Source organism: Talpa occidentalis, unplaced genomic scaffold (assembly GCF_014898055.3).
Source record: "Talpa occidentalis isolate TD23 unplaced genomic scaffold, MPIMG_talOcc4v2.1 talOcc4.16, whole genome shotgun sequence".
In the NCBI taxonomy this organism is placed as follows: domain Eukaryota; kingdom Metazoa; phylum Chordata; class Mammalia; order Eulipotyphla; family Talpidae; genus Talpa; species Talpa occidentalis.
The window spans coordinates 51,150,100-51,163,261 of record NW_023601653.1 but is presented as its reverse complement, the minus strand read 5'-3'; the positions used below and the strand labels follow the sequence as shown (position 1 = coordinate 51,163,261).

Genomic DNA, 13,162 nt, shown 5'->3' with positions numbered 1-13,162 from the left:
TGCCCTCCATCCGCAGTTACATCCAGAGCACCTTTTGGTAGGAGACTCTTTTCTGCATTCTCCAGTCACTCTTTTGCTCAAGCAGATTAATAGGTATGACTGGCTTGCTTAGCAAGCTTTTTAGGCAGAAGCTTCCCTCTGGCTCCAAGTTTATTTACAGGAGAGTCGATGCAGGACACTATTCTTTCTTCACAATGTGTGGAGAACCACCATGCCCAGTAGGCCTCCTTCCCAGCCACCTCCTGCGCAGGCTCACGACACTTTTCCTGCCTTGACTAGACAAGCCCTGTGTACCTTGTTCTCACCCACCCTATTGTAGTCCTGTAGTGCCAGGTCCAGGAAGAGGTGGGGTGAGAGCTTTGACAGGAGTAGAGAGAGGAGGAAGGGATGTTGGCACAGGAGCTAACTGGCTGGAACATTGTTTCATGTAGGGATTTAGGTGTATTTTTCTGGTGAGAGTTGAAAGTGAGGGAAGAAATGTGAGGGTGTGTGAATGTTTTCTTCTAGTTTCCTACCTTACACTGTGTAGGAACTGATTCTAGAATGGCATATCTAATGTGGTTGCAATGTAATGATTTACAAGAAGTACATATTTGCTCATTTCAGGTGATCAAAAACTTCATCTCACACACAGTCTTCATCCACAGCTTCTGCCTAACGAACCAGGGAATTTCCTAAATATTGGGGGTGATAGTTCATTGTTATGTGAATGAAGGTAATTTTGAAAAACACTTAAGAGGGGGTTAGTTGCCACGGAAACTGATATGAATATGGGTGAGACTTCACTCCCAACCCTGAGTTTCAGGGAGGGAGTGAAGTTCAATCACCAAACTTAGTGAGTTAATTACTCAGGCCTATATAATGAAGTCTCCATGAAAGTCCAAAAGGAGTGGCTTCAGAGAACTTCTAAGTCACCTTGAAGGACCCCAAGTTCCAGGAAGACAGAAGGACAAATCTCCTTTGGAAACTTATCCTATATTTCTCTTCATCTGGTTGTGAATTCGTGTCCTTGAGTGTCCTTTTTAACAAATCAGTGATCTAATAAGGAAATATTTCCTGACTTCTGTGTGCTGTTATAACATATTAATCAAAGCTGAGAAGAGGGTTGTGGGAATTTCTGATTTATAGCCAGTGGGTCAGAAGCACAGTTAACAGCCTGGATCTGCAATTTGCTCCTGAAGTGTCAGGAGGAATTGGGGTTCTCCAATCTACAACTGATTGGTCAGAAGTCCAAGCAATAGCCTGGACTTGCAGTTATGGGTAGTCTTGGGAGATGAGCTCTTAACTCTTGCAATCTGATGCTGTCTTCAGGTAGTTAAAGTTAGAAATGATACCCTCCAGGTGTCTGAGAATTGCTTGTTTGTGTGGGGAGGCAGCATATAATCACACTGGTATTGGGTCCAGGAATCCTACACAGTGGCCCACATGCAGTTAGAAAAATTCTTTAGTGTATTTTTCCTAGTTTTAGTTATGGTATTAAGTTACCCAGTTATGATGATTATGTGATATTATTAGATATATTATTCTCTGCTGTTTCCGTGATTGTGAGTAGGTTAGAAGTTACTTATGCTAGGGCCTCCCCCATGGCGTAGCAGTTGAGTGCTGGGCTGTGAAGCTGCCTGCAGCCTCTGCAGTGCTGTTCGATCCGCAGCCACCGGCAAGGGTCCCACATGTTGTACAGACCTCTCCTGCCATGCCCACTGCTCTCCTCAGCAGTGTACTTCGTCAGTCTGCCTGTTCTGCTCCCTACTCTGGCTCTGGTGAATTCTCTCACCCTCCCGCACTTCTGACTGTACCCAGTGCTTGTATAAATAAATAAATCTTTTTTAAAAAATGACTTATGCTATTCTACTAACACTTAGTAGGAAGCCCTGTATCTTCTATTTGAAACTCCCTGCTGTTTTGACTTCCAGCACATCATTTGCTTCTGTTCTCACTCTGGTCCTCTTGATTTTTCTTTCTCATTTACCTGTTACTTATTTTTACTTTTCTTGCTAGGTTTTCTTTGGACTTCTATCCTTGATCTTCTCTTTGTAGTATCTATTCTCTGTCTTTGGGATTTGTTTATTCCTTGGGATCTCACTGCTGTGCATGTCTTGTTGACTCTTAAATCTCTTCTCTGGCCCTGACTATTTCATGTACTCAAAGCTTACACTCGAGACCTAGAGTCCATGATATCATCTATAGACTAGGCTATGTACTCAATTACCTAACACAATGAGTATCATTATGGTGTATTCTCTACAACTGTCAAACAGGTATTTCTTTTTGGTTTTCTCTTAAACAACTGAGTCTCACTATGTCCAAGATTTAAGTCATCTTCTACTCCCCCCAATAGGTGACTACTCTTCCAGTAGTCCCTGTCTCTATGGACAGCACTACCATTTCCCCATTCCCCAAAAGCCCAAGAATCATTCTGGATTCCTCCATCTTTCTTTTCCAGCTGACCTCCAAGTTCTGTAGATTCTTCCTTTTGGATATCTGTTGTGACCTACCCTTCTTTAAGCCTTGAGATGTATCTACTCTTTGAAGAAGAAACACCTCATCATCTCTAACCTGGATTTCTGGAATATTCCTTAAATATAACAATCACTAAATACAGGTTAAAATATATGAAAATATAAATATAGTTAGGGATCATTTAAAATCTCAAGTTTTGTTTCATTTTTGCATGAAGGGCTGTCTGTCCTATGCTACACTTCTGCAGCTGGAGCGAAACTATATGTTTCTCCCAGTTAAAGTTCATCAGAATAACTATGTTCATTGTTCCAGTTTTCTGACATGATTGTTGCTCTGTCATCCATCATGTTCACTCTACTTCCTAGCTTTATGTCATTTTGACATTTTATAATTTTGCCATCTATTTCTTTATTCTAGCCATTCAAATCTATGTTGGTTGGGAAAAGGCCAAGGACAAAGGTCTAGCTCAGGCCAAGGATATTTTATTTTAATTTCACATTAAGTAAAATTGTTCACTCACTTACATACTTAAGGGACTCTACTTTCATTGAGGATAGATTTTTCTGTCTTGTCCAGAATAATAAAAGCAACTTTTCTTAAATATCTTGTTGAAATAAACATAAACTATGAGTATTGCGTTCACTTAATCTACAATTCCAGGGTTCCTATAAATAAATGTAAATGATTTTGGAAAAACTTGTTCTTAAGAAACACTGACTGGATTTAATATAACTTTCCTTTTAAAAATGTTGTTGGGGACTCCCTGGTGGTGCAAGGGGTTGGGTGTCGCACTGTGGTGGCAGTCTGCAGCCTCTGCAGCACAAGTTCGATCCCCGGCCGGCCAGGGGGCAAACCACATGGCAAAACAGACCTCTCCTATCTTGCCTGCTGCTCCCCTCAGCAGTGTATTTCAGTCAGTCTGCCTGTGTCTGTTCCCTGCTCTGTGTCTAGTGGCTCTTCTCACTCCTACCCTCCCATGTCTGGCCTGTGCCCCAGCTCTTGTGTGCACAGATAAATAAATCTTTAAAAAGTTATTAAACTACAAAAGTAATGTTAAACACTACAAAGTTTTTTTGTAAAAGGAAAACGTGATCCTTTAATCACTTTACAATGGATAGCATTCTGTTGAGGTATTTCTGAGAAGCAGGCTTTCAGACAATAGAGTATATATAATTTTGTATCTATTTTAAAGATTTATCCTGTCTACTTAGGTATCATTTCATCTTATAACTGAGTCAAGTTTTTAAACATACCTAAATTACTGGACTTTGAAGTCAGTTCAGTATTTGAATAAAAATGACTATTTTGCATATGTAGATCTTTCTTTATATTTGGTTTTTCTTGGAGTTGTAAGTTTGGGTTAATTTTCTGATGTCTAATGGCTGCACCACACTGTAGTAATGAATTCTCATTCCCACTCACCTCTAATATAAGTTATTTTACAATATCCCAAAAGAAAAAAATTTTTTAGACTTCAGCAACTTAACACAGGATAGTTTATTTCTTACTGTGCCAAGTCTGCTGTGGGACTTAAGGCTCTCCAGGCTAGTGTCCTTCAAAGAAGTGACTTAGGCATTCAGGCTATATCCAGCTTGGCCTCCATGACTGATGTGGCTGGAGAAAATTCTAGTTTGTACATGACTTTAGTGCCTTGGCTTGTTGATTGCACACATGTTGGCTTGTTGATTGCACACAAGGATACAGACACATGTTTTCACCTGGCTACAGTGAGTGCTGGGAAGTGTGTCTTCTGTCCAGGATGAAAAGGAGCCTCACAGAGGTGGCATGAAGGTCTCCGGTGGCAGCTTCATCAATGTAGCTTGGCTGGAACTACATTTCCCAGAATCCCCTTCTTCTCAGGGTAACCAGTTCACTTTGACCACAGGGGATATTTTATGAGATTTGGAAGGTGGAAGTGAAGCAACAGCTGTCGAGTTTGAAAGTAGGTGACTGGTGTGTCTGAGGCTTCCAGCCTGTGGAGTTCACCTCGCCGGTGTGGGGGTGCAGGGACCCAGCAGCCTATGGCTCCCATCAGATCTCCTTCAGCACCTCTGAGTCCTGGGTCAGACACACATGCAATTCCACAGAGAGGGGCACCAGCTGCTTTTTTAAGTCTCATGAGTTCTGGAGTTTGGAGGCAGTGAGGCAGATGCACATTAGATTTTGTCTGACTCAAGATACCTGCTCCTTCCTTCTTGCTCAGTTGTTCTTGTGACCTCCAACCCCACTGACAGGCAGTGAATTCAGAGCCACCTCCTCAGTCACCTCCTCTTTGCCACCACTGCACCCAGTGAGCTCCCTGAAACAGTCTCACGGTCCATGTCACCCACCCTCACTTAGTTCCCTTATGGAAACCCTCAGAATCATACATTAATGTTTTTTTACAGGGCCAGGTCAGATTTTAAGGTATTATGTTCACAGAATTTATTTAACTGGAGAGTTGAGGAGACCAGGAGCACAAAGAAACATTTGATCCATGTGGAAAGAGAAGGAACAGATGATTGCAGCTATAGAAAGTTGGATACACTTATCTGAGTGAAGACAATTATAAAAATAAAGTGAAAAGCACAGTTATTAGACAGGCAGCAGCCTCAAAAACTTTCCTTTACACACAGATGTGGGGGAAGGGAACCTTGTCTTCAATGGCAGAGAAACCCCACACCTGCACCTGCGTTCCCAGCTCTGCTCTGAGCTGAGTTTACCCCCAGAGACAGAGTTAAAAGGGAATGGACTAATCTAGGGGAAAATCCACATTGAACTTGTGAAAACCAGAGTTTTCTGTTAAATTGTGCCAAAGTGAGCTAAACAACTAATCTCTGTTCCTGTACATTTTCTACTTGCATGAAGTCTGGTCTCTGTGTTCACATGTCGCTGACTATGTGCTTTGTGCTGGCGTGTCTGCCGTGGGGGGAACATAGGGAATGCTAAGGGACACAGATTCCTGGCCTGTAGTGGTGCTCAAGGCCAGGCTTTCCCAAGACTTCCCACAAACACCCCAGCTGACCAGCGAAAGGCGAGGTGACTTGCGGACACCCATCCTCACCCATCCACATGCACACTCCTGTCCTTTGTGCCACTTATCCTCGTGAAAGAGGAACTCATTGTCCAATTTCTTCCCCAACCTTTCCTCCAATTCCAAACATAACAACTTCTTGCCACACTCTTCAGGGAACTGGGGCACTGGGAGATGACCCCTGAGGGGTGACTCCTCACCGTGGTTTGCATGTGATTCACGCAACTCCTTTTGATTTCCCCTGCCATGTGGCTGGTGGCTGTTCTTGTCTTCTGAGTGAACTAGCATTTGAAGCCCAGGGTGTTGTTGACAAGCAGGAAATCCTGGAAGACCCAATGACCTGTGCTCACACAGTTGTCCTGGGTCAGAGGCAGTGCAGACATACCGCCAGGTGTTTGTGCCCTGGGGATGTGTTCAACCCCCAACAAATGCGGCACCTTGGTCTCCACATGGTCTAGCTCATCAGTGTGGTTTGTCACCAGCTTTTATGTCCTCCATGTCTTGCTCTATAAAATTCCAGTAATATTGCCTTTCATGCCAAACAGTATGTTATTTAGAGACATGTTAAGAAGTGAGTAAAGCACTTAAAGTATCACATGTAAAAAAGTTACGCAAATCCAATTTTATTTAAAGTGTTATAAATTATACTTATCCAGTTACGGCATATTATATTAGAAGCCCATTTTTTGAAGCAAATATAGTAATCCTCAAATGCAGAGGTGGGGTGAATGTTGCCTGGTGATATGAGAAGTACTGGTAGGATGATTTTATATATGATTCAAGTTTGAACACTCTGGTTCATATTTGTTTACCAATTTCTCAAACTTCATGTGCACTTTAGTGCACGTGCTTAATTTTAGAATTATGTATTTTCTTTTACATGGGACAGCTTTACCAATGACTTCAGAAGTAGTAACTGAGTGGTATGAGGGCCACAGTTGCCCTCAGCATTTTCTAACATCTGGAATTGTCCAATTTCTTTTCTTTTCTTTTCAATTATACAGCAGGGTAGTATTTTATTTTATTTTATTTTTAGAAATTTATTTTATTTATACAAGAGTCGGGGTACAGACCAGATGCACTGGAGCATGAGAGGATTCACCAGAGACAGAGCGGGGAACAGAACAGGCAGACTGATGAAATACACTGGTGAGGGGAGCAGCGGGCGAGACAGGAAAGGTCTGCTCACCATGTGGGTTGCTCCGAGGCCGGTGGGGAGGGAACCAGCACTGCAGAGGCTGCGGACAGCTTCACAGCACTGCACTCAACCACCTGCGCCACCAGGGAGGCCCAGGAGTTGTCCAATTTCATAAATAGAAAGATCATTCTCTCCTCGCCACTCTTTACATAGGGCACAACTCTCAATTTCATGCATTTCAGTGCATGACACTTGTGTGTGTTGAAGATGCTTGCACTTCTGTGGTTTGCATTGTGTCATGTGTCACAACCTACCAGCACAGGCAAGCCTCTTTCTTCTGTGTAGATTGAACACCTGCATAGCTGCTCCTCCACCAAGCACAGGTCTCTCACAGGGCTATCTTTTGAGCCTGTGAGTGGTACCATAAGTATGCAGTACAGTGTTTGCTTACTTAGGTACCAGTGTGCTGCGCCCCTGGAGGGTGAGCCCCACTTTTTCTTATTCTTCACACCTGCTTCCTCTAAATGTAGTGTATTCCAATCTTCCTTTCCCTCACCAAGACCCCAGGTCCCAGGCTCTCTGCTTATTCTCATCCCGGGGATGTGACTCACTCATTACTATTTGTAATAAAACAGCTGTAGAATGAAGAGTAGCTGATATTCTGCAAACATTCTGTGCAATGGCCAATGAGCTGTGAGCTGAGAATATGGACATAAGCATGAAATCAGTTCTCACTTGAATACCTTCCTGATCTTACTGCAGAAATTACTAGCTGCTGCATTCCTGTCACCAAAAGTTTCAATATGCAAGAAAATAAGCCCTTTTCTAAACTAACTTTTTAAAGGTGGAAAATATGGTAAGTTTTACATATAAGCAGTTTATTCATGTTAATCTTTTATGATACAAATGTTTGCTCATCTAAAAATGATCTTTTAATTTAGGAAAAATAACTTGCATTATGCTTTTGGGCTTCAGAATGGGCCTTGGAGAGGAATAAAAACTAAAAACTATATTCAGCAGAAACTGATACTTTTAAACCAATATGGATTTTAATAACAAAGTAGGAAAACATTTCCCTTAGCATCAAAATCAAAGATGATTGTACTTATTTTAATATCACTATATAAATATAAGAATGCTAATTAATACCTAGGTCACATATTCCAGTTGCATTAACAAACATATACACAGCAAACACAAATTTATACCAAACATCAACTTGCCCCATTATTATCTTCTCTGTCATGAATATAGTAGTCTGGAAAGTGCCTTTTTTTTTATTTGCCTGTTTTTTATTTTGCTTGATCATCTGTGAAGTATTTAGGCAGGAAAGAAAAACACAGGAGAAATATTTCAATTCTGATCAAATAAGAGTTTTGTTAGTTGCTCTTTCTTTTGGAGAGAAGAAAACATTCTGTGCAATGGCCAGCTGCCACGGCCCGGTGGAGGGGTCAGGCCAGGCATTGATAGAGTCCTAGCTCCTCAATGGCATATTCCCTGCACAACAGGATGAGGAACGTCTGAAGGACAAGAGTTCATTATCTGAAAAAACAGGTCGCTCACATTTGTACACATCAGCGTATTCTCAATGTTCAGATGTCAGAAAGATTGTATTTGTGCTGAATCCAAGATAGTTTCCTATACTCGAGTATGGTGCATTTCTCCCCTTTCTCTTCTCTTCCCTACCTGCCAAAACTCTCTGCCCTGTGAAATCATCTGGAAGTGGACTTTTCATCTAGTACTGTTCACGACAGTGATGGTCTTGCATTTAAAGAATGGTGGCTTTGGTCTACTTCAATCTGGAGCACAGTTCTTCGGTGCTATGAAGTCAGAGTGAGGAATTTTTAGGTTGGGGGGGATGCGAGGTGGGGGAAGGGGTACCACCAGATTCATTTACAAAATCCATCACACTTTCACTACTTGGCTCTGAGCCTGCATTTTATGGATGTGTGAAGAAGGATGCTTGAACAGATCCTTCTATATTCTACCTGGACCACGATGTGAGAATTTTAGGAGCCAAAAGCCTAAACTACATGAAAGCAACCCAAACATTTTAAAAGGGAACCTTAAACCATGGTAGCAATAATTGGAGAGTTTCAGTCTCTGGAGGCATCTTTCTGTGCTGGTGGGGGCACATAACAGACGGTCACTTTTCCAAAGTGACTTCCAGGAGGCAGGTATTGTGTCTGCTCCTCTCGATGCAGAGGCCCACAGTCCTGCCCCGAGTTCTGTCTCTAAGGACAATAGGAGCATGGCAGGTCATTTCCCCCTCCACAGATTCTGGTGGAATAACTTAACAATTTGGGGAGGAGATAATTATTTTTTTTACATTCCTAAAAGTTCTTACACAGTTTGCAATGTATGGCATTTTATTGGGTATTCAATAAATTTCCTGGATTTTCATTTCCTGACTGCAGGAAGAGTTAGATAAATAAAACCATTCTGTTTCTTAAGCACAGCAAACCTGCATTGATGTTGATTAATATATCCATTTATCAAATATTGATATTGATAAAACTCCATACTGATAAAAGGCAATGCTATCATCACCAGCTTCTCAATATTTCTGTCACCTTTAAGAGTTTTCTTTTATTAATCTCCAAATATTTTAATAGCATACATACGTTCTTAAAAATTCTTCCTTAAGGCCTACTGCCAACTTTTTCTGCCCTGAAGCTTTTGAAATCTTAGCCTAGACATTACTAGAACCTGTTTTGACCAAAGTACATGGACACATCCTTCTGAATCGGGGGACAGCAATCACATTCCAGTCATCTTGTTAGTGGGAGGGGCTGAGGCTCCAGGCACTAGTTCCCAGAACTGCGACTCCCTGGCAATGCAAGTGACCAAGGAGGATGCTGCCGGCCACAGCTAGTTTGGAAGCATTAAGAGTTTTCATTGCAACTCTCATTTTCAGTTATTTTCTGAAACAGTCACCCAAGTAGGAGTGCCTGGGTCACTAACCCATATGCCATAATTAAAAGAAATTCTACCCCAGCCATGACAAAGGTTGCCGTCAGCCTGGGAGACAAAACTGACTCATGCATTTAACAGAAGGTGGGGAGTTGCCTGCGTGGCCTGTGCTCCACCTGAGTGCGTTCTAGGGTGGCTGGCCTTGGTCGGCAGCGCGGGTGTGCTTCCTAGAGGCTGCATTCTGAGCGTGGACTTCTCAGGCATGAAAGCACAGTTATAGATTGTTCTCAGAGCGAAACCACTTGACATCTTGGTGCTGGGTTGTTTTTAGCTTTCCAACAATAGGCGCTGTTCACTCCCTCCATCTCAGCTCTTTATTCAGCGAGCGGGCAGGACACTGCTGAGAGGCTCGTCACGGCTTCCCCCCCAGGGTCTCAGTGTGGTGGCATGTGATGATTCACATGGGGTGTGTTTGACCCCAGAAAGCCCAGTCTCTGCTTATTCTTCCTTTGTTCTGTCATCTGGGGAGAAAGAGAGAGTGTGGTGAGCTGATTTCCTCCCTCTGACCGTCCTGGGGAGCACAGAGTCGTTCCCCGGCCCGAGACTGTCTGGCATCATATAGAATGTATTTGTCAGAAAAGGGAAAATGCTTCTTAAATGAATTTCCATAAATGGAGAAAAGGAGCAAACCCCTCTCTGTGGTTAAGAAACAGGAACCACGGTTCTTTTAGAGCTGCGCTTGCTGGTCACATAGGCACGGCTGCTGCAGGGTCCAGGCCGCTGCTGCCACGGCCACTGCTTTTATTATTTTTACCAATGTCAACAACTTTACTGGACAAAGGGGCTGATTCTAGATTGAGATGAGAGATACTCGTGATGATCTGCCTTGCCAATGGGTGTCATTGCTGCTACGATGGCAGAAAATGGGCTTTTCTATCAAAACCTCATGGCATTTTGGCACTTTTTGGCACAGGCCCCTTCCACAGGCATGTCATCTGAGGTGGGGAGGTGGGTGAGCAGATGCCGAGATGTGGTGCTCTTTGGTGGAACGTATAGCTCTCGTGTCTGTCTCGCTCCCAAAGCCTGGCCTCCCGTCCCTCGGGTGGTGAAGGAGCTCCACCTCCCAACTCATCTCCCTGCCTCACTGACCTGCTCCTTCAGCTCTGCCAGCTGCCCTGACAGCTGTTTGACCAGACTCATGGTTGACTCCAGCTTCTCCTGCAGGTTCCGAATCTCATTTTGCTCATTGTCACCTTCGTTGCTGACAAGGGACATGGCTCTCATTCGAGGGAACCAGTCCAAATTCTTCTCCTAAAAAGCAAACACACAGATGTTCAGGAACAAAGGCCCGTGGAAGAGGGCCTGAAGCTCTGAAAAGACTGTTGAAGGGTGTGCAGCATCATGAACATTGAAATCAGTTTCTGAGCCCTTGAAGCAAAAGGTTTCTGGCCAGGGACTGAGGGTTGGAGTGGAGCTGGGGTTAGACATTAGTCTTCATGAGCTGGAAGAAGATCTGAAACAACCGGGACAGACTTTTGTGGACTCACAGGGAAGCCCTGAGAGAGCTTCAAAACAGTGCCCTTCACCCCGTGGGGTTCAGTGACTCTTGATGAGCAATGAGGCAGGGCCTGGAGGCTGGGGAGGCTGCTCCAAGTGTGTGTGGGTACAGCCTAGGCCTGAGCTGTTTTTCCTCCCCGCCTGGCACAGAAGAGAAAGGGGTGGCAGGATCAGCGGCTGGTACAAGAAGTGTTTCAGTTCCAGCCACCCACACTGTTCACCTCCCACTTCCCCAGGACAAGCTCCGGGGAGAGGGAAGCAGAAGGGCATGGCCCTAGGTGACTGTCTGCTCCCTCTGGAAACATTTTATGACAGGCAGGGTGAGGTTTCAGACTGAGACTTCCCTAGTGGGCAATAGCTGGTACCACTTCTGTTTTTCTAGGCGGATCGGGGTGGGGGGATTGGGGGGGTGGGGTGTGTGTGTGTGTGTGTGTGCGCGCGTGCGTGCGTGTTTCCCTTCCACTGTGATGCAGACAGATGGTTAGCCATATACCCAGCACTCTCGAAAACTAACATCCCAGAATCACTGCATTACTTCTATGTTTCAATTCTCCAAAAAGCGTGCAAGGTAAATCACAGTGTCCCTACTACAGATAAGGAAACAAGAGGCCCCAACCATTTAATCATGCAGGGCTCAAGTCAGTAAAGACCAGAGGTAGGATATGAAGCCAGGTGAGCCCCGCACCACCCAGTGGGTGTGTCTTTATTTACCTAGTTCTCTAAGCCACCTTCTCCCAACATCCTTTGCACCCACCTTCCTGCTTAAGATCCCTTCCACTCCAGAAAAGGGCACGGTGGTGGCTACAAAGACCGAAGCCCGGTGGGTCTCTAGCAGGGAGTGTCCACAGCGGGCTTTCCTTCCCTAAGGCACGGTGGAAAGGCCCAAGCTCTGTATCTCTGTACCTCTGTCCCGATCTCATCAGGTTTTTGCATGGGTTTTTGTTGTTGCCAGTCGTGGAATAACAAGTTTTTTACAGTTCTTTAGGTCTAATGGCAGTGAAAAGGGCTGATGAAGGATACAATGTGTAAGAGAGTTTTAGATCGCATCTAAAGAGCTGTACCTAATTAGCATTTCAAAGAATAGTGACTTATTCTGAAGTGCACAGTGACAGCCAGATTCATTCATTCAATCAGTCCTCCAATATCTGTCGCCAGGTAGTTCGAGGTGAAAATCGGAAAAGACAGGACGTCTGTTCTCAGGGAGCTCCAGGCTTAGGACGGTGCTCCCTGCACGCTGCACTGCCCGTCTCAGAATCCCCTGGGGACGCTTGTTTAAAACTGCAGATTCCAACTTCACCACCTCTTACCAGGTCAAAAACCTCTTTTGGGACCAGTGTGACTCCTTAGTGCACTGAAGCTTAAGGCTCTGGCTCATGGAGACAGAGATATACTGCTGGGAGGGAGAGGGGGTGCAGAGGAAAGATCTCAAGTAGCTGCTCTGGGGACTGGGAAGAGGAAGCCAAGGATGACGGACTCAGGCCAGACAGAATGGGGGGCCACGCCTCGTCACCACCCTGGCAAAGATCCCTGCTCACCCACAGCCAGGTGGAGAGCAGACGCAGCAGGGCACTGGGCGGACCCAGGGTGGTGCGTCCCCTGGGGTGGGTATGTAGGAAGCGTGGGGTGTCAGCAGAGTGTCAGGTAGAGGGTGGGTCATCAAGGTGTGGAGCGGCAGGAGGATGGAGAAGGCAGATGTGTGTGTCACATGCTCTGTGAGGACTCAGTCTTTTCAACAGTCACTGAATTTCAGTTCTAACACCCAACGGCTCGGTACTACCTACAATGTTAACTATTAGCTGAATTTTACAAAGGAGGCAACTGAGGCTGGCATGCGGTTTGCCTAGCTGGGACCTAACCTATCTCCAGCTTACCTGCCCAGAGGTCTCGAGGCAAGACAGGACACTGGACAGGAAGTGAAATTTAAAATTGAAGAACAGGGGCCTCCCTGGTGTCTCAAGGGGTTAAGACAAAACCTATGATGGTGTCCACAGCCACTGCAGCACGAGTTCAATCCCTGGCCAGGGAGCAACGCACATGGCTCAGCAGACCTCTCCCGACTTGCCCGCTGCTCCCCTCAGCAG

The 13,162-nt window shown here is 44.7% G+C and overlaps 1 protein-coding gene and 1 long non-coding RNA gene across 3 annotated transcripts in view; one reads left to right on the top strand and one right to left on the bottom strand.

Annotated features, from left to right (window-relative positions):
• LOC119247622 (uncharacterized) overlaps positions 1-13,162 on the top strand; it is an 84,058-nt gene that overhangs the window by 22,494 nt on the left and 48,402 nt on the right. The gene's annotated exons all lie outside the window — the stretch shown is intronic.
• Positions 6,515-13,162, bottom strand: part of ITPR2 (inositol 1,4,5-trisphosphate receptor type 2) — a 450,075-nt gene continuing 443,427 nt past the window's right edge. For both annotated transcript variants that reach the window (XM_037514200.2, XM_054696343.1), the window contains exons 56-57: positions 10,674-10,835; positions 6,515-10,045 (exon numbers count right to left, since the gene is read on the bottom strand). In XM_037514200.2, the coding sequence (XP_037370097.1) occupies positions 9,959-10,045; positions 10,674-10,835 (249 nt within the window). In that variant the 3' untranslated portion in view covers positions 6,515-9,958. The remainder of the gene's footprint in view (positions 10,046-10,673; positions 10,836-13,162) is intronic.